Source organism: Delphinapterus leucas, chromosome 9 (genome assembly GCF_059928025.1).
Source record: "Delphinapterus leucas isolate spDelLeu-1000000601 "Yukka" chromosome 9, BTC_Dleu_Yukka2, whole genome shotgun sequence".
NCBI classification, from domain to species: Eukaryota; Metazoa; Chordata; class Mammalia; order Artiodactyla; family Monodontidae; genus Delphinapterus; species Delphinapterus leucas.
In genome coordinates, this window is record NC_143137.1 from 55,501,262 (window position 1) to 55,522,113 (window position 20,852).

At 33.9% G+C, this 20,852-nt stretch overlaps 1 protein-coding gene across 16 annotated transcripts in view; it reads left to right on the forward strand.

Moving 5' to 3' along the window:
- AKAP9 (A-kinase anchoring protein 9) overlaps positions 1-20,852 on the forward strand; it is a 149,664-nt gene that overhangs the window by 108,068 nt on the left and 20,744 nt on the right. For 12 of the 16 annotated variants that reach the window (XM_022585485.3, XM_022585503.3, XM_022585513.3 and 9 more), the window contains 15 exons: positions 1,043-1,205; positions 2,003-2,215; positions 4,821-5,053; positions 5,995-6,114; positions 7,689-7,865; positions 8,743-8,847; positions 13,224-13,376; positions 13,750-13,929; positions 14,947-15,996; positions 17,792-17,932; positions 18,424-18,912; positions 19,325-19,388; positions 19,478-19,599; positions 20,184-20,375; positions 20,636-20,824. In XM_022585485.3, the coding sequence (XP_022441193.3) occupies positions 1,043-1,205; positions 2,003-2,215; positions 4,821-5,053; positions 5,995-6,114; positions 7,689-7,865; positions 8,743-8,847; positions 13,224-13,376; positions 13,750-13,929; positions 14,947-15,996; positions 17,792-17,932; positions 18,424-18,912; positions 19,325-19,388; positions 19,478-19,599; positions 20,184-20,375; positions 20,636-20,824 (3,591 nt within the window). The remainder of the gene's footprint in view (positions 1-1,042; positions 1,206-2,002; positions 2,216-4,820; positions 5,054-5,994; positions 6,115-7,688; positions 7,866-8,742; positions 8,848-13,223; positions 13,377-13,749; positions 13,930-14,946; positions 15,997-17,791; positions 17,933-18,423; positions 18,913-19,324; positions 19,389-19,477; positions 19,600-20,183; positions 20,376-20,635; positions 20,825-20,852) is intronic. The other 4 variants (XM_022585574.3, XM_089917608.1, XM_022585549.3 and 1 more) reach the window with 4 other exon arrangements.

Sequence of the window (20,852 nt, forward strand, 5' to 3'; positions counted from 1 at the left end):
TCATATTAAAACAAGAATAATTGCACAATAGATATGTGAGATACTGATTTATCCAACCACAAAATGGTACCACAAAAAGCTTTACTTAGTAACTCTAAAATCTATTTGCTATGATAAATTTTAAAATGCTATGGTAATTTTTTTTTAAATGTAATGGTTTTAATATTAAATACCAGAAACATTTGTGTTCAGTTTTTCCCCATGTAGTTGTTTTAATAAAAACAGATAAAGCAGGTGCTAGCAGTAAGAAGCCCAGAAAACTAAAGCAGAGATAGTGCTTTTCTGCAATTTCATGCAGCTAACAGTGATCACTGTTTTTGAGCGCTTTGGCCTTGAGCCTGTACTTGACTGTCATCTTAAAAATTGTTTAAGAATGTGGTCAGTATATGCCAATAACAGCATTTTAAGGAGGCTGTGTTTATAGATAATGCCTCTATATTCTAAGGTTTTGAAAATAAACTGAATATTCAGAGTCTTGTAGATGTTTCACAAATGGACAGAAGTATAAAGCTTTTAGTTAAAATATGGGTTAAACTTCATTTTGTTGTGCCACTATGATTTTATTCATTGATGGCATTGCATTAATCATTTATTATTAGTTCCCTACAGTGTACAGCAGGAGTCGCAGTCAATAAGCGTTAAATACAGAAAACATAAAGCTTATCATAGAACACATAGTTACATAAAATTCTTTACCAAATACAAAAAGAGCCTGTGTATTATTAATTTTATATGTCTTTTCATATGATAGCATATAGATCTAGTGATGTAAAGTGGTTTATTTTCAAAAGAAGCTTTTTTTGTTCAATAAAGTTAGAATACATATCTTATGGAAAGTTGTACACAGCTAATCTACTTATCTACTGATTTACCCTACCTACTAGTACTAGCATGCACTAGAAATATTAAATGACTACAATTCAACAGTATATCTTTATTTTCAGTTAAATTTCTTTTTTTTTTTTTTAAGCTTTAATAGGGAATGACACTGGTATTCTTAACACTTTGTCTTCCTTCACGTCTACTTTCCCTCTTTGTTTAGCTGGAACATGCGAAAGTTACACAGACAGAATTGATGCGTGAGTCATTTAGACAGAAACAAGAAGTGACAGAGTCCCTTAAGTGCCAAGAAGAACTGCGAGAGCGCCTTCATGAGGAGTGCAGGGCCAGAGAACAGCTGGCTGTGGAGCTCAGTAAGGCTGAGGGTGAGCACCCTGCCATTGGCAACTGAGGGTGGAGAAATTTCAAGTCTAAAAATAAATTGTGGTGCAAGCCAGGTTTGGAAGCCACCAGTCTACTTTTAATTTCAAATGCCCATTGAAAAGTAGTTATAGTTTGTCTTCAGAATTCCTCTAAGCAGTTTTTAAAACTATATATATTTTTTTAATTTTAAAAAGTACTTAGTAGAATTATAGAAAGTATTTAAAATTTTAGAAAATGCAGAAATGAACGATAGTGAATTGTTACCATAATCCCACCATAAGACAACTGTTACAATTTAAAGATGAGGAAACTGGAGCAAAGAGATGCTAATAAATTGTTCAGTCACCACTAAATCGTGATTCCAGGCTTTAAGCCTGTAAAGCTCCATGCTGTTTATATCCTACCATGCTGTTGTGGGTGTTGGCCTTCTAGAATCACTTAAAATACCAGCTTTCTCAAGTATATTTAAAATGTGATTCAGTTCCCAAGCATCTGATTTATATTAAGCTTTCCAGGAATCTATCTATTTATATCCGTTTAATAAAGTGTGTTATACCTACATGATGTGATACATTAGCATAACAGAAAATTCAGAGGAATTTCTTATTTAGACACATATTTAATAAGAAAAGGCTGTATTGAGCATACCATAGTTACTGCTGTCATCAGCAAATTCATTCAAGACTTAATAGGTTGGAATGATTTAAAATTTGCTAACAGAACACCTTTTATTATTTATATAAATATAATGGTAAAATTTGAAATAATAATTACATTCCTTGTTAATTTTATTTTGTAGGTGTCATTGATGGCTATGCAGATGAAAAAGCGCTTTTTGAAAGGCAAATTCAGGAAAAAATTGATATAATAGATCGTCTTGAGCAGGAGTTGTTATGTGCAGGTAATAGATTACAAGAATTAGAAGCAGAGCAACAGCAGATCCAAGAAGAAAGAGAATTACTGTCGAGGCAGAAGGAAGCTATGAAAGCTGAGGCAGGCCCAGTTGAACAGCGTATGTATTTTTAGACTTTATATGAAACATTCCTGAAAAGTTCAAGATGACTTTTTTCCCCCTTTCAGTGCCATTATTTATATATTTTATATAGGGATTGAAAAATAATGAGAAAATCTACCTTATTGGTAATTGTCTTATTAGCCAACCATGTGGAATCAAATTTGTTTTCTTTCTCCGTTGGCATATTTTGACAGAAAAAGATAATTCTTCATTTATCCTCAAACCTCTGCCTAAAGAGAAAGCTGCATATAATGAGACAGGATTTTTTTAAACTGTGTAAGATTTAGTTCTTTTTTTTGTGATATGCGGGCCTCTTACTGTTGTGGCCTCTCCCTTTGCGGAGCACAGGCTCCAGACGCGCAGGCTCAGCGGCCATGGCTCATGGGCCCAGCCGCTCCGCGGCATGTGGGATCTTCCCGGACCAAGGCATGAACCCGTGTCCCCTGCATCGGCAGGCGGACTCTCAACCACTGCACCACCAGAGAAGCCCAGATTTAGTTCTTTTAATTGCAGAAAGGCAGCAAAATGTATACTTGCATTAACTAAATAAGAGCACTGACCTGCACTAGTAGTGAGCAGGTGAGGTGGATTTCAGCCTGCAAGATAATAGATTGAACAGGTCACTGGCTGTTAGAAGCAGGCTGACATCTAGTTTAATATAAGCAGGACTTCAAAGAATAAATAAGTTTACAAATAACCTTTAATTTTTTCTTAAATGAGACATTAGGTAACATCTTAAAGTTTGTTCAGTGGTAAAAAAAAATGAATGTCTTTGTAACAGTGGAACTTTAAATCCTTTTAATCATATCTTCTCACTTTTATATTACACATGCAGTCAGATTATAAATGTGTAGTTTTACTAATTGAATTTTATCAATTTAGAGATACAACATACATTTTTGTAATTTGGTGAAGTTTTTCTGGTTGCTCAAATTTGTTTAGCACAGGTTTAGGGTTGGAATTTTTAATGTGGAAAGTATATGTATGATACATGAAAAATGTTTAAGAAATACTGATACATCTGAAAATGTTACCAATGGTAATAATCAGTGGTTTCAACTTTTACTTCTAATTCTTTTGTGTATGTGTATTATTCTATTTTAGGAAATAGAAGACATGTAAATTATCATATTTTTGTTCTGTGTGTGTGTTTTTTCTTTCCTAATAGGACTAGTAGATGCTGCAGTCGATGCAGCACCTGGAGCAGGTGTGTTTATACAATTGCATGGCCATTGGGTGACCCTTGATTTTTCAACCAACTAACGTATCTCTAATTTTGCTGTTTTGTTTCATACTTACAGTTTTTCTCTTTAACAACAGAAAAACTCTTCCTACAATAGAAATACATATTTATATTTGGAATTAACAGCTGAGATTCATAGTGACCATCATCTTCTTATATCTATTATTCCACAGAGCTTAAGACCATTTCAGTTTTTTAAAGAAAACGTTGGTTTATTAAAAGTTTTTTTCTTTAACAAATATATTAAACTCTTACAGCCTATGAGTTTTCAAAATACTCTGTTCTAAATCAGGAAGTATGTAAGATGATGGTATCAATAGGATCAGTGAAATTTAATAAAGAGACTTTCTGGTTGATTAACTTTTATATTAACATCTAAATCAGTATTGTTTTAAAAGGAAAGCTGTTTTCTGTAGATTTCTAATCCTGAGTACAGTATTGACAGACCAGTTAGTGTAAAGGCTCTAGAGTTATATTCCTTCCATTTTCTTCATTAGAGAATTGTTCTACTTTGCTATATGTAATTTATTATTATATGATTAATATTAATAATAATGGCTAACACTTATATGTAGTGCTTACCATAGTCTAGGCACTGTTCTTCACATATATTAACTCATTTGATTCCACAGTCACTCTTAGAGATCAGTACTGTTACTGTCCCCAGTTTACATATAAGGAAATTGAAGGACATCATGTTAAGTGTCGCAGAGACAAGTGGCAGTTAGGATGTGAACCCACAGTCTTTGCTCTTAAGCACCACACCACACCTCTCGTACTTGTCAATTTTCCCGTGATACACATACATGTGAGCATGCAAGACTAAGTCAGGAATGTGGCTCTAATAAGGAGTAAGGCTAACAGGAAATTCTGATTCTAGTTCTATTTCTTTTCTGTAACTCTTACTTGCCTTGGTTAAAGGTTTAAAGTATTTGATCTCTGTGTGTACTGTGTATGCATATAAAAATGACTTTATGGGTTTAAATGAATTGATTTTTGCCTGAGGTGAGTTCTTTCTGTGCTTGAATTTGGTTAGACTTTGCTCTTTTCCTTGTAGTGAAAGTGGATTTTGAGGGGGTCATTTACTATGCTCTTTTCACAAAAATATTGTTTTTAGTGATAGGACATATTCTTTCTGTTAATTCTGTACAATTTTATTGATACTAGCTTGCTTACTTATATAGGAATATGTTATTTTGACATTTCCATAAGAATATTTTCCTTTTTTACATGTGTTTGAAGTAAAACTCATCTCCTTTATTTCATGAAGTTAAAATTTGAATACAGTTATGGGTGGTTTCACTATCATAACATCATTAATTGTGATTTAATGTAGTGTGTTTTTTCACTTATAAACAGAATTACTACAGGAGACAGAAAAACTGATGAAGGAAAAACTAGAGGTACAGTGTCAAGCTGAAAAAGTACGCGATGACCTTCAAAAACAAGTGAAAGCTCTAGAAATAGATGTCGAGGAACAAGTCAGTAGACTTATAGAGCTGGAACAGGAAAAAAATGCCGAACTAATGGATTTAAGACAGCAAAACCAAGCACTGGAAAAGCAGTTAGAAAAAATGAGAAAATTTTTAGATGTAAGTATTCTCAACATTAATGTTAATTTTCTCAGTGGAATGCTACTTGCTGCTCTTCTAGGTTGTGGATTTTAAATTATGGAGGGACTCTTAAATTCTAATATTTCCATCTATATGTGTCATCTACTAATTAATTGAAAAGTACTATTTCGATTGAAAATTCTAGTAATTTTTATTGTGCAGCTTTCAGAATTAAAAGCAGTACAGGCAGATTATGAGTAAGCCCTACCAGTTAGCCTTTCCAAATTCATAGTTAAGAAGTTTGTCCTAGTCTTTTTCTTAACCAATAGCCAAAGCAAGTTAGGATCCTAAAAGCTAATTGGCCACCAATGTTTAACCCATAAAAGATACACAGGTAACAAGTGTGCCCTGGAAGCAAAGGACTGGAACAGTTGTCATGCTGTCATTACTCTCTTCCAAAAAGATGTTAAGTCTCTAATTTCACATGGATTTTCTTCCTTGGGATTTCATTTAAGCCGTGTGTTATCTTCACAGATCATAGAATAAGATTCTTACACATTTTATAATTTTAGGTGTAAAACCTGGATTAAAATGAAAGAAATTGATTTACAACACAATTTGTTATACTTTTTTTTTGTTTAATGACTAAATTAATAGTGGAATTCCTCCTTTCTTCCAAAAAAGTAAATTCATTTTAAGAAGAACATATTTATTTCATTCTGTGTTTAACATTACTTGAATTTTTAAAAGTGTTGTGCTTCAGATAACATTTAAATGCTTAAATTTTTGTTGAAGAGCCGTAATAGGTTATGTACCATACAACAAATGTTATCTTTTTAAACCTTTTTGTTTTGGGGTATTCCCGTGATCATCAGTTGTTCGTCTTCAAACAAAACTGTGCCTACAATTAAAGGGAAGTAAGGGAAATAATAGCTTCAATAAATGTTATTTCTTCAGTTACTATTATTATTAAACTTCAGGAGCAAGCCATTGATAGAGAACACGAGAGAGATGTATTCCAACAGGAAATACAGAAACTAGAACAGCAACTTAAGGTCGTACCTCGATTCCAGCCTATCAGTGAACATCAAACTAGAGAGGTAAGAATTTTACTGATACTGTCTACCATACAATAATTTGTATAATATGTGTAAAATAAGATGCATATAATAAAAAACTTAAAAGGACTTCTTTCTATTGTATATAAATCTTCAAAATCAGAAACTTAAACATTACTTCAATATGAGAAGGTTCTTGAAACCCTAAAAATTCCAAAGAAGTATAAAATACCGATAAACTCATTGTAGTAAAATGTTATTTACATTCTCATTTAATAGAAGGAAACTGATGTAGAACAGCCTTATCTATTGGAGCAGTAGAAAAGTTATCAATCCCCACAGAGTTTATAGTTATTCATCTTGTTCCTGACCTTTTTAGATTTTGAAAAGTAGCTGTGTGTTCGTTGACACTCAAAAGAATATTTAAGCTCTAGAACTTCCTGTCATTTCCTACTATTTGTTTTCTTATATTTAAAAAGAGTGAGCTGCCTCATTCATGAAACTTCAAGAAACTAACAAGGATGTGTGTATTTGATTTTCTTCCAAATCATTGATCCGTTTGTTTTCTCCTTACTTTGCCAGATCTGAGTCCCCAGCTTCTGATTTTTTCAGGATCAAAAAAAAAAAAATCTAACTGTAACAGTAATATTGTGCCATTTTGCTATACCTCCTTTACTGTCTTTTCCTTTGACCTCACTTCAAACTTAGTCCACCTTTTATTGTTAAAGTTTCTCCTCAGGCTTTATTACTGTCATCCTTGAACCTGTAATTGTAGGTAAGCTTGCATTTCTTCTAATGTTTTGAGGAATAAGTGCCATTTTTAGATAATTTCCTGAAAGTATCTCACTGAAATAAGGTAGAATTCCTTTTTTTCTTACCATCACGTTTCTTTTTTTTAAATAAGCTTTCTCTCTTCACTTGATTAGAACTAATTTCACAAGCTATCTTATTGATCCTTCCTGTATCCTTCCATCACAGAGCCATTCACTTGAATGGTGCTGCATATCAGAATCACTTAGGGAAACTTTCAGGGTGCACAAATCTCTCTCAGCACCTGGTATTCTCACCTCTGTTCTGGGCTGGTGGAATCTGTAGGCTGCAAAGCTTTCCAAGTGACTGTACTAAAGGTCCCCAATTTCCTTCCATCCCTGTGGTATTTAGAACCATTGTATTATTATATGTATCGATATAACAATTTGTGGAAAGAAAAACATAATCCATGAAAGTTTTTTAGGTCATCTTATCTTACATATAAATGTTAAGTCAGTACTGTGTAAACTTGTTTTCTTTATTAGGTTTTGGTGTGGCTGTGCCATTAGAGCTTGTAATTCAACATTATTCAAAAATGTATTGTTGCTCCTCCTAGCTAGAGAAACTGTTAGTCTTAAGAGAACTTTTTTAAAAGGTTTGGTGAAAGCAATATTATTTCTCTTTTACTAGTACTGCTTAGATGTATCAACTCAGAAAACGTTTCTGTAGTGGGAGACAATAGCGCTATCCTTATCAAAAATAAAATTAGCATAGCGTCTAAAAATCCTTTTTGAAATGAGGATAGATATATTATTAACATGCTTACATTTTTTTAACATTACAGTTTTTGCTTATTATATTTCCAGGTTGAACAGTTAACAAATCATCTGAAAGAAAAAACAGACAAGTGCAGTGAGCTTTTGCTCTCTAAAGAGCAGCTTCAGAGGGATATACAGGAGCGTAATGAAGAAATTGAGAAACTGGAGTTCAGAGTAAGGGAATTGGAGCAAGCCTTACTCATGAGTACGGACAGTTTTCAAAAGGTGTGACATTTTCTTTTGGTTAATTTTATCAAGTGTTTTAGTACGGATTACTCTTAGTTACATGAACATCAGTTTTTGTTTTTGTTTTTGATTTTTTGCGGTACGTGGGCCTCTCACTGTTGTGGCTTATCCCGTTGCGGAGCACAGGTTCCGGACGCGCAGGCTCAGTAGTTGTGGCTCACCGGGCTAGCTACTCCGCAGCATGTGGGATCCTCCCGGACCGGGGCACAAACCCGTGTCCCCTGCATCGGCAGGCGGACTCTCAACCACGGTGCCACCAGGGAAGCCACGAACATCAGTTTAATTAAAAAAATCACTGATGGTGCTTTGTTGATATTATTGCATAGTGTATATATCTTGATGTCTTCATTGACATCATAACCATTTCTGTTTATTCTTATCTCCAAATGTTCCTTGCATATGAGTCCTGATAAAGAAAGATTAATTAAACCAGAAGAATTAATTGCCCTTTTAACCAGCAGTAAGTTTGTGATTCTAAAATAATAGCAAAGTGAAAAAGCTGTAAGCACCAGTTTAGGCTGATGCTTTACCCCAAACTAAGAAGCAATGAGATCTGTTCCTGTTATGCTACAGAAAGCAAAGATGAATGAAAGAAGAGCAGGATAAGGAAATTGGGAGGGGAGCAGTTGAGGGGATAGCCTTCATTTTGTCTGAGAAATGAATTTTAAGATTGTCAAGCAATTCCTGTCTTAATTTGTATAAAATGCATTCAAGACTGAATGTTGTAACTTTTGATCATTCACTAATGTAGATTATCTACTTCTAATTAGAGAAATAGAATTGCTACTTCTCCAATTAAAATGGATAGTCAGGATTTAATGTCTGAAATTTTGAGAAAATTCTTATATATTTAAAGGTAGAGGACCGAAGACAGTTTGGATCTGTAGAAGCTAAAGCGGAATTGTCTCTAGAAATACAATTGCAGGCTGAGCGAGATGCCATAGACAGAAAGGAAAAAGAGGTAAGTTTATTTTTAATGACAAAGTGTGGCTTGAATTATTTTAGAAAATATCATTTGATTAGAATGAAGTTTATGGTCTAAAACTAAAGTTTAGAGTTTCTTAGCTTATTGCCTAAGTTGAACTTGGAAGACAGTAAACATTTGAACAAATAAACTGGAATGAAGAAGAGGGGGAAGTAAAAACGCTTGGACACGGGAGGAAGTTTTGAGGACAGAAAAGGTGGCTGGTTTGGTAGGTATGAATTCAGTGAAGAGGAGAGTGCAGAGAGATAGTAGGGTTTGGGCCCAAGGCAGTATCTTCCTCTTGACCTTACCATAGGCTTTGAATTACTGCTACTTTGCTGTGGGTTTTGGTTTTTTTTAAGTTGTATTGCCCTGGGAGATAACAGTGCCTTTTTACAGTGTGCTAAACATGTTCTTAAAACAAAAGATTAATAATAAAGTTATTCTATAAAGTTCTTTTATGTTTTTCTACTCCCTCCCTTTCCAAAAAAAAAAAAACCAGAAAATGCACTTTTAAAACAGCAGTAATTTCCAGTTCCTAATTATTTAAACCTTTGTCTACCATTAGTTTTTCTAAAGCATATTGTACTCTGTGTCGTCTAGCTATATCATATTTTAAATGTTTCAAAATTTTTAATTACATTTTTATCTCTTTCCATATAATTTTCTCAGGACATTTGATGTATTTTAAGAAATATTTATTGAATGTAAACAGTATATTAATGTTAATGAGTGCTTTGAAAAATAGAAGAATGATTTAGATGTCAGCTAAAACTATAGCTTGGAGAGCTTGTAGTTTGGAGGAGAAAAAAGTCATCTATATAAATGACTAATGGAAATGATCATTTCCATGAGAATGGTTATTTTCTTATTTTCACGTAGTACTGACTAATGTTTATCTAAGAGATTCGTATTTATTTTGTTTTTTGGCTTTTATGTGAGAGACAGAGAACATTTTTGTTGATACGTAACCACTTCTGTGTCTTTCGGAAAGAATTAACATTTAAAGATTTACCTTACACTAAATAATCAAATAAATTGTCTGCTTTCTAAAAAGATGGAACTCCAAAACTGGTCGCAAAGGCAATGATAATTGATTATGGATAACTGATTAAGTTTACTAATTTTATATTTTTATTGTCATTTGAATTTTATTTAACGCTACTTAACACCTTACTTTCTTGAAGTAAGTATCCAGTAACTGCCTCCCATTTACTTAGACTCATAGTTGGAACTACAAGAGGCCTTAGAGAGCTTCTGTCAACCAGCTCCCAGTTTTTACAGATGAAACAGAGGCAGCCATGTTGAATGAGTAAGGAATTAAACTGATGGCTAACGTTGGTCTACTAATACTTGTCATTGTTATTCACGTTTGAATAACAGTGACAAGTATTCTGTCAGAACCCACTCACTCAGTAACTGGAGACTGAAAGATAGGAATGTAAAATTGAAACATATATCTTTTAATGAAAATAACTTCTTAAGCATTCTCTCCTGTACTAGGCAAATGTTTTCAGATATCTGATAGTATAAACATAAGATGCCTGTGTGTCATTATATCTGAGATACTTCCTACTACTCTCATAGCCTGTTTGTGTAAAACTTTGTTTTAAAGTTTATTACAGTATTTAGAAATTCAAAATGAATAGAAAGAGAAGAAAACCTTAGAAGATAGGAATTTCAGGATGTATAAGAGAAGGAGAATAATGTGGAGAGAAATAGAAGGAAGGATTTCTTTAAGAAAAAGATGCCTTCAGTTAGGTTTTAGCTCTGTGAAGGTGGTTTTAGCTCTTTATTGAGTTAAAGAGATCTAGCTTACAAATGGCAATAGTAAATAATAATAGTTAACTTTGTTGAAGTCTGTGCTAGAAAGTGCTAAGTATTTTAAACATCTTATGTCATTAACCCTTGCAGTCTCCCTGAGGATAGGTTCTATTGATATTTCCACTTTATACATGAGTAAACCAGATCTTAAGAGAGGTTAAGGAACTTGCTCATAGTCACACAGCAAGTGGTTAAACAAGAATTCCTCCTCGATTTCTCTGATTCTGGAGCCCTGTGATGCTATACTGCCAAAACATCCGGGCATGTTTTGCGCTGTTGGTGAGAAGTGTTATAGACTGTCATTCAACATTTATTGAACTCCTATGTGTAGAACACCACTGTCCAATTGTAAAACCAGTACCGATCTTCAAGGAATCTCCTATCTAACTAGGATATGTATACACACATATACATACATACACACACATACACACACACACACACACACATTTGAAAGAGAAGAATACTTAAAACACAAATACGTGCAAATTAATGTAATCCAAACAGTCTAGATATCATTTGGTAGCTAAATAGAACAAGGTTAAACCAGAAAGCTACCATTCTATTTTTAGACCTTAATAATATTTTTCTGGTTTTTGGTTGTCATAGACTCAGTAATAAGACAGCCAGGGACTGCAACTGAAGTCTGGCTGAGTAAGAGAAGAGAATGCCTTACAGTGTCATTTTGGGAATTGAAGTCTCTGTTTTGATGCCTCAAGTTCAGCTACTTATGATGGGAACGTCAGTGCTTTAGACCAGTGCTTCTCAAACTTTAATGTGCATATGAATCCCGTGGGGATCTTGTTAAAATGAAGAATCTGATTCAGTAGGTCTGGGGTGGGGCTTGAGAGTCTGTGCTTCTAACATGTTCCCAGGTGAGGCCACTTCTGCTCCAGGGACCACTCTTTGAATATTAAGGCTAAGAATTTGACCATAAACTGTTTTATCAAAAAAGAAAATAAGTATCAGGTGAGGCAGGGCAAGGGCAGTAATTTTGAACTTAAATATCTATGTATATGTTGAAATAATACCTTGTCATCAAACGTAGTCATAGAAGATAGGGATAAGTGTAAATACCATTATATTAGGTAACTTTGAAGAAGATATAATCATCACAATTTTCAGCACACTAACCTGATAATTATATATGCACAACTACTAACTATATTTAAGGTGTGCCTACTGAGTTTAATATCAGTGTTAAAGAAAATTATTTAAATATGTCTTAGACATTAGTTATTAGAAGCAGGATAAATGATAGTTAAGAATGTAAGCTTCCAGAGGTAAACTCCTGAGGTTCAAAAACTGGCTTCCACATACTAGCCTTGTGACTGCAGGTCAAGGTGCTCCTCTCTCAGTGACCCCCTTCCTCATCTCTGAAACGGAGATAATCCTAGTAAAGATCTCATAAAGTTGTTATAGGGTTTTTTTAAAAATAATACATATAAAGCATCTTATGCAGTGCCCAACAGTAAATTGTCTATAAATGATGGCTATTGTTACTAATATCAGTATGATTTCTATTAATGAAATATTAGGCTAAATGATTCTGAAGGTCTTTTGTCTTGCTAATGCTAAGATATGATTCTGATTACGTATTGGTGTGTAATCAGAATATGCCCCCTTTCAAGTTCTAAGGTAATAAATGATTTATATGTACTTTCTGAGCCAGCTGCCACTAAATGCTGCTCTTGTGTCTTAGGTTGCTTTTAATGCAGCAATTTTGATCATAGGTAAATACACATTGAAAATCCATTCATTAAAAATGTATTACAAAGCTACAAAGCATTGAGCTAAATGACTGTTCCTCTCCTCAACCAAACCCAAATATTAAACCAAACTCTTAATATTCATCATTAGTTTCAGTCTCTACATAGCCATCAAAGAGCAGTTGCTTTACCATTAGTGGTAATCTGTGCTCAGAAATGAGCTGAATTTCAGTTGTCCTACGTATAGGAACACTCTAATTTTCTCCTAAAATGGTTTTACTAACTTACTCTTTAAGTTTCTGTTATTTCAGACCTAAGGGTCTCTTGCTCTTAGCATCTACCTCTGCTTCCTTCTGCTCAAATAAGGCATGTGGCTGCCAAACCTTTCATTGGGTTAAGTATTAATATGGACTAAATTGAGCTAATCTCACTTGGTGGCTAAAACAACTGACCTAATTCTACAGCTTTCTTGAGCATTTTTAATAGCAGTTAATTTAACATAAAGTAAGATCTAAAATGCAGACTCTTTTCCTTCCTCCCATGACTCTTTTATGCTTTATCAGAGGATAATTTTAGGTAGGAAATGGCTCCTTGTATCCTTCCTCTGAAGGTCTCGTCTTTGCTTTGGGCAGGATGGTTTAAAGGTGTTTAGTTTGAAAATGTCTAGAAACCACACAGTTACATCTGGCTTAGAGAAACCCCTTTCCTTTATTCTCATGGCTCACGTGTTTTAAGCATATATACTATAGAGCCAATACAGCACTTTTCATTCTCTCTTTACAAATAAACATTTGTATGAACAGTTTTTTCTCTTTCCTTTTGATAATTTTGGTATCAAAGATCACAAACTTAGAAGAACAGTTAGAACAGTTCAGAGAAGAACTGGAAAATAAGAATGAAGAAGTCCAGCAACTACATATGCAATTAGAAATACAGAAAAAGGAATCTACTACCCGCCTACAAGAACTTGAACAAGAAAACAAATTATTTAAGGTAATTACTTAAGGGAAACTTTGCCTCTAAATAATTCATTGTTTTTGTCTTGTGTAGTAGTTGTAGTACTAAGCATTTGGTAAATCCAGCCGCTAAATAATACTTAAAAGAGGAACATTAGCTGCAGATGGATTTGCATGGAATTTATCTTCAAGCCAACATAAACATTTGAATTCATCAGAAATGAAAAATTTTGGAGACCTTTATCAAAACATTTTAAGAATTATTGATTTACAATAATTATATAATAGCTCTGATTTTTTTTTCATTTGTATGTTTTAGATGCTATAGCTTGGTAAGAGTTAATTGACAGAATGTTCCAAAAATCACGTGTAATGCCCTATCCAACTGGGATGGTTATTTTTGTTCCTAGGATGAAATGGAGAAACTGGGATTTGCCATAAAGCAAGCTGATCCTATCTCTACCCAGGACCAACATGTACTATTTGGGAAATTTGCTCAAATAATGCAGGAAAAAGAGGTAGAAATTGACCAATTGAATGAGCAAATTACAAAACTTCAGCATCAACTTAAAATTACAACAGATAACAAGGTATACTAATTTAAAATTATTACATGAAATTATTTAAACTAGAATTTTTTTATTTTTTATTGAAGTATAGTTGATTTACAATATTGTGTTAGTTTCAGGTGTACAGCAAAGTGATCTAGGTTTTTTTTTTTTCCAGATTATTTTCCATTATAGGTTATTACAAAATATTAAACAGAGTTCCCTGTGTTATAAAGTAAATCTTTGTTCTTTATCTATTTTATGTATAGTAATTTGTGCTGCTATGAACATTGGGGTGCATGTATCTTTTCAAATTAGAGTTTTTGTCTTTTGTGGATACATGCCCGGGAGTAGGATTGCTGGATCATATAGTAGCTCTGTTTTCAGTTTTTTAAGGAACCTCCATACTGTTTTCCATAGTGGCTAAGCTAGAATTTTAAAGGGCAAGATGGTTATTTTTCAGTTTCTTTGTGAATGTAAAAACCAAGTAAAACTTTAATTCTCTTTTACCCATTAATTTTAATTTAATAAGACATACTGGTTTAACAAGCTATGTATATGTTTATTCCTTCCTAACATTGTCAAAGATTTTTGATGTTTTATAGGGAGTCTCTGGTGACTCAGATTTCATCATATGACTCTAACCAAATCTATTAAAAATTCTTCTATTTTGTGTGAGTTAAATAAGATAATGACATTTGAGCACTGTTTTAGACTTTTATTTCAGTACTTTATCCTGTTATAGACTGTTATGTTTCAATACTGCATCCTTTTTAATTAGATTGTATTGATATTGACTATTTTACTTATAGGAAATCATCTATTAAATGCCTAAATTACTTTACGTTTAATGACTTTCTGAATGATGTTCTAAATAAGGTCCTTGTTTGATGTGATGGAGGACTGTTGGTCTATATTAAAATTAATTTAGGTTGTCTGAGAAGTAAATTATTTTTGAGTGTGTGATCAACACTTTAAGATCCTGCCCTAAAATAAAATAAAATTCCCTAAATATAAATACATATTTATTGTATATGTTACTTTTTTGTTAACTAATAGGTTATTGAAGAAAAAAATGAACTAATAAGGGATCTTGAAACCCAGATAGAATGTTTGATGAGTGATCAAGAACGTTTGAAGAAAAATAGAGAAGAAGAAATTGAGCAGCTCAATGAAGTGATTGAAAAGCTTCAACAGGAATTGGCAAATATTGAACAGAAGACATCGGTGGTTACTAATTCTCTCCCAGAAGAAGCAGATAGTTTAAAACATCAGTTGGATATAGTAATAGCTGAAAAACTGGCTTTGGAACAGCAAGTAGAAACCACTAATGAAGAAATGGCCTTGACAAAAAGTGTACTTAAAGAAACCAATTTAAAAATGAACCAGCTAACACAAGAATTATGTAGCTTAAAGAGAGAACGTGAAAATATGGAAGAAATCCATAGTATACCAGAGAAAAGTGTTAACATGGCTGTAGATGATCTGAGCAGAAACAAACCTGGACTAGAAGTAGTCCTTACTGAGGGTGCGCGTAAACCCCTAGAAAATCCGACTTACCTCAAATCTTTTGAAGAAAACAGCAAAGTTTCCATAAGCAGTTTGCAAACACAGGTGCTACAACTTGAGAGCACTGTGAGTGCAAAGGACTTAGAACTTACCCAATGTCATAAACAAATAAAGGACCTGCAGGAGCAAGGCCAGTCTGAAAAAGAAGCACTGAAAAAGAAGATGGCAAACCTGCAAAATATACTTGAGGAAAAGGTGGCTGCTGCTCTTGTGAGTCAGGTCCAACTCGAAGCAGTTAAAGAATATGCAAAATTCTGTCAAGATAAACAAGCAGTTTCACCAGAACCTGGAGGAACAAATGCACAGAATTTAAACCAACTAACGGAAAATGAGGTGGAGTCAAATGTGTCAGCACTGACCTTGAGAATATCAGAATTAGAAAGCCAGGTGGTTGAAATGCAGGTAGAAACTGCAGAAAAAAATGCTTTGGAAAAAGAAAAGAAGCTACTAGAACTACAGAAGCTATTGGAGGACAGTGAGAAAAAACAGGGAAGCAAAGAAAGGAAAAGAAGCCCTCTAGGAGATTTTGAAGTTCTCAAGGTTAGTTTGTATTTGATTTTTTTCCACTTAAATACCCCAAGAAACTAACTGTCTTTTCCCTGTTCCTTAAACTTACTGCTGATTTATTAAATACAGTGTTCTTTACATCTAGCGATTCATATATAAAGGGTTTTTATAAAAAATAGAACCATTCCATACAGTCATTATTATCACCAGAACAATGGATACAAGCTATATTTTGTGGTCTTAAAATCACAATATTTATTTCACTACCATAGTCATTAAGTAGAGCAGTCAGAAGAAACTTGGAAATGTTAAGTATAGCAAATGTCCTCTGGAACTTGTGTGGGTTTTTTCCTTTTTCCTCTAACATGCATGTTAAGTGGTCATCATTCCTTTTAAGTAATGAAAATGTCAAAATATATTAGTGTTCTAGTGAACTAATGTATGAGTCTTAAGTCATTCACTTTTGCAGATTTTATACCTCATAATAGATTTCATCCTTTCACCCCTTTAAGTCTACTTATGTAAAGATCTGAAATCACAGTTATTTCTTAGCATAGGATAGGACAGGTGTGAAAGGACTTTAATTTTCAAATTCTCACTTTATATATTTATAATTTTGAGAAGTTAATGTATAGTCCTATCTGAACACCAGAAATTAACTGATATATTAGGATTCTATAAATATTTATTTTGCAAAGGATAACAATTCTTTCCATTTACTAGGCTTTTTCCTCCTAGCTCACTGGAACTATATAAATTACTGTAAATGATATTTAAAATAGTAATGTGATGGGACTTCCCTGGTGGTCCAGTGGTTAAGAATCCGCCTTCCAATTCAGGGGACATGGGTTCGAACCCTGGTCGGGGAACCAGGATCCCACATGCCACAGGGCAGCTAAGCCCACACGTCGCAACTACTGAGCACATGAGCCACAACTACAGAGCCCATGTGCTCTGGAGCCTGCACGCTGCAACTACTGAGCCCACGTACCACAATTAGAGAGAAGCCCATGCGCCTCAACAAAAGATCCCGCATGCTGCAACGAAGATCCCGCCTGCCCCAACTAAGACCCGACGCAGCCAAAAATTAAATAAATAAATAAATATTTAAAAATAAATAAATAAAATAAAATAGTAATGTGACTTTCCATATATATAAAACTTCTAAAGTAACACGTGGTATCTTTTGAGGAAAGTGATATAAATATGAAACTTTTTTGAATGGGTAAACAAACTATTTTCATTAATTATAAAATTTTAGGATATGTTCTAATGACATGATTTACCTTTCATTCCCAGAAATATCATTCTTTTCTTACTGTCTCAAGAATATAAAATGGGGACTTCCCCGGTGGGCCAGTGGTAAAGAACCCACCTTCCAATGCAGGTGGTGTGGGTTCAATCCCTGGTCGGGGAACTAAAATCCTACATGCCGTGAGGCGACTAAACCTGTGCACCACAACTACAGAGCCCACGCACCCTGGAGCCTGCACACCACAGCTAGAGAAGAGAAAAAAAGAAAAAAACCTGCACGCCACAACTAGAGAGAAGTCCGCATGCCGCACCGAAAGGTCCCGCATGCCTCAGCGAAGATCCCGTGTGCCTCAGTGAAGACCCGATGCAGCCAAAAAAATAAAGAAATAAAAGAAAGAATATAAAATGATGGTTGTGAAGAGTTTCCCTATTTGTTGAAAGAACATGGATCATTTTAACCCCTTTTATCTGATAAGCAGTCTTTCCTGAAAAAGTTTTATTGGAATGCAAAAGTACCTTGAACTTGGCTTTGTTTTTTGAAAATAATGTGTTCATGTTTTCCACTGCCATTTAGACAACTACTGAGCTGATTCATACCAGTGAAGAAAATGAATTTTTTGGTCGATTTGAGACACTTACAGCTGAGTCAGCAGCTACCAAAGAAGAACTTGCCAGTTATAAAGAGAAGGCAGAAAAACTTCAAGAAGAGCTTTTGGTAAAATAAGTAACATAGCTCCAATTTCTACCTATCTTAATTTTATTTCAAAGTGTATATTCTCTTATATGAAAACAAACCCAGATCTATAACTTAACAGCTAGGAAAAAACTTTTGTAAATTTGATGAAAAGGTATTATATAATTTCGTTACTGTCATCTTTCTTCTTTGGTTTTCCTTGGAATCTTTTTTAGGGGGATGCTTTTAATCTCTAGTCTGTTAATGAAAGAGGAGAAAGACATGTTAAAGAGTACTGTATATCCCCTGAGAACCAAAAGTAGAGGCTGATCAAATGATTTCACTTCTGTGGTAATCTGTGACTATACATATATGTGAATGTAGATGAAAACTGTGAGTGTTTCTGAAATGTTTTTCCTGTTATTCTGAGGAAAATGAACATATTAGCGTGAATTACACTCTCCTCTCTACCCTAAATTCTGCATGTGATATTTTTAACTGAATGTTCTACTGTTCTATTCATTATGTTTTAGGTAAAAGAAACAAATATGGCATTCCTCCAGAAAGACTTAAGCCAAGTTAGGGATCAACTCAAAAAGGCAGAAGAGAAATTATCCTACTTCTTAGAAAAAGAAGATAATACCAAGGTACAAGAAAACAGAAAGTTCTGCACGTTAGAGCCACTTCCTATAGAAGTGGGTAAAAGCTCTGCATCACAGACAGATGGTACTCTCAAGGTCAACAGCAGCAATCAGACTCCACAAATTCTTGTTAGAAATGCAGGAATCCAAATTGATTTACGGAGTGAATGTTCATCAGAGGAAGTCACTGAAGTAATTAATCAGTTTACTGAAAAAATTGAGCAGATGCAAGAACTACATGCTGCTGAGATTCTGGATATGGAATCCAGACATATTTCAGAAACTGAAACCTTAAAGAGAGATCACTATGTTGCTATTCAGTTACTGACAGAGGAATGTGGTACCTTGAAGTCAGTGATACAGTGTCTGAGATCTAAAGAGGTATTTGGTTTTCATAATGTGTTTTTTCAACATTTTTTGATTTTTTCCCCAGAATTTTATGTTTTTAAAGAGACAAAGAAATTTGGGGCAATCTCTTCTTTATGATAACATTACAATTTAAAATCTTTGCATTGTGTAGAGTCAAATAATAATGTTCCACAAAGCTCCTGTGCAGATTTAGAACCCAATGTTATCATTCCTTAATTTATTAATGTCTCTTATTATTATGGTAATATCCATGAAGAAAAAAATTAAAGACTGACTGTAAACCATGGATATTTCGTTTATTGTGAAAGGTGTGACATATTTGTTTTTTTCTTTTTTGACAGCATTACAAAAGAATAAAACTATTCATTGGATCCTGTTTTTATTAAAGCAAAAAAATGTTATCTTTTTTTTTTTTTCTGATTAGGGCTCCTCAGTTCCTGAATTAACACATTCCGATGCTTACCAAAGTAGAGAAATATGTTCCAGTGGTAAGTTATATAAATTTCTAGAAGTTGTGTAGTACTTGTTTAAAAAGAGTTTGTTTCTCTTTAATAGTCAATGGTTTTCTTTATTTTAGATTCTGGATCAGACTGGGGTCAGGGAATTTATCTTACACAAAGTCAGGGATTTGACACAGCATCAGAAGGCCGAGGCGAAGAAGGTGAAAGTTCAACAGATTCATTTCCAAAGAAAATAAAGGTACTAAAAGGCAGACATCTTTTAGTAAAACTTTCTATATTGAACATAGCAGTTTATTAGAAGTTAGTACAGAAGATCTATACTATAGTAAGATCTCTCTGAAGAGAGAATTGCATAGCTAGAAGGAACCTTGGGGCTCTAGTTTTATTTCTGTATTCTGCAGATAATAAAGTACAGTATATTTAATAGTTATTTGTATAAAGATTTTTTTTAAATTTCTATTCCTAATATTTTTGTTTGCCAAAATTATTAAAGCAGTCTCACAAAGACTAGAACTTATCTCCTACATATTTCTTTTGGTCAAATTAGTGTCTAATAATTAAATCCAGGAAGAGCACATTAGGTAAATGTGGAACTTAGAGATGAGAGCTACACAAAGTCATAGGCTGTCTTCTGGGATTGGCTTACCCCTCCATAGGAAGAAGACATTCAGTAATGGAGGCTGGTGTTTCCTTTCTGCAGTGGCTTTTCTAAATCAGTCTAACTGGGATAAAACTATGTTAAAATTTGTTTCTCTTTTCGTGTCTGACTTTGCAGTCTTTGAAAAAATGTCCTAATTCTGGCTTTTGGGTTATGGTTTCTAGGGATTACTGAGAGCTGTCCATAATGAAGGCATGCAGGTGCTCTCTCTTACTGAGTCTCCCTGTAGTGACGGAGAAGACCATTCTGTTCAGCAAGCTTCAGAATCTTGGCTAGAAGAGAGAAGAGCTTACCTCAGTACAATCTCATCTCTTAAGGATTTGATTACCAAAATGCAAATGCAAAGGGAAGCCAAGGTACTCAAAGAATATTACGCATCTAAAGAGCTTTATATGATTTTTATCAATAATAAGTCACTTTACAAAATAAATTGTTGTCTTTTATGATGTATTTTCACATGAATTTCTATATACTGTTTAAATGCCCCAAGTTGCACACTTGAAAATAAATCTGTATCCTTTTAGGCTTCTAATACTGATTTTGGTTAGTAAGCAGGTATCATTTTTAAACAGTTCTTAAACATGCTTATTTGAAAACTAACTTTTGTTTTTTATAGGTTTATGATAGTTCTCAATCTCATGAGAGCTCCTCTGACTGGCGAGGTGAACTTCTGCTTGCTCTTCAGCAGGTTTTCTTAAAGGAGCACGGTGTTTTACTAGCTGCATTTCAGACTGAGCTGACAGCTCTAGGTACTAGAGATGCAGTTGAATTATTAAACTGTTTGGAACAGAGAATACAAGAACAGGTATCAAAATGAAAATTTAAATCAAACC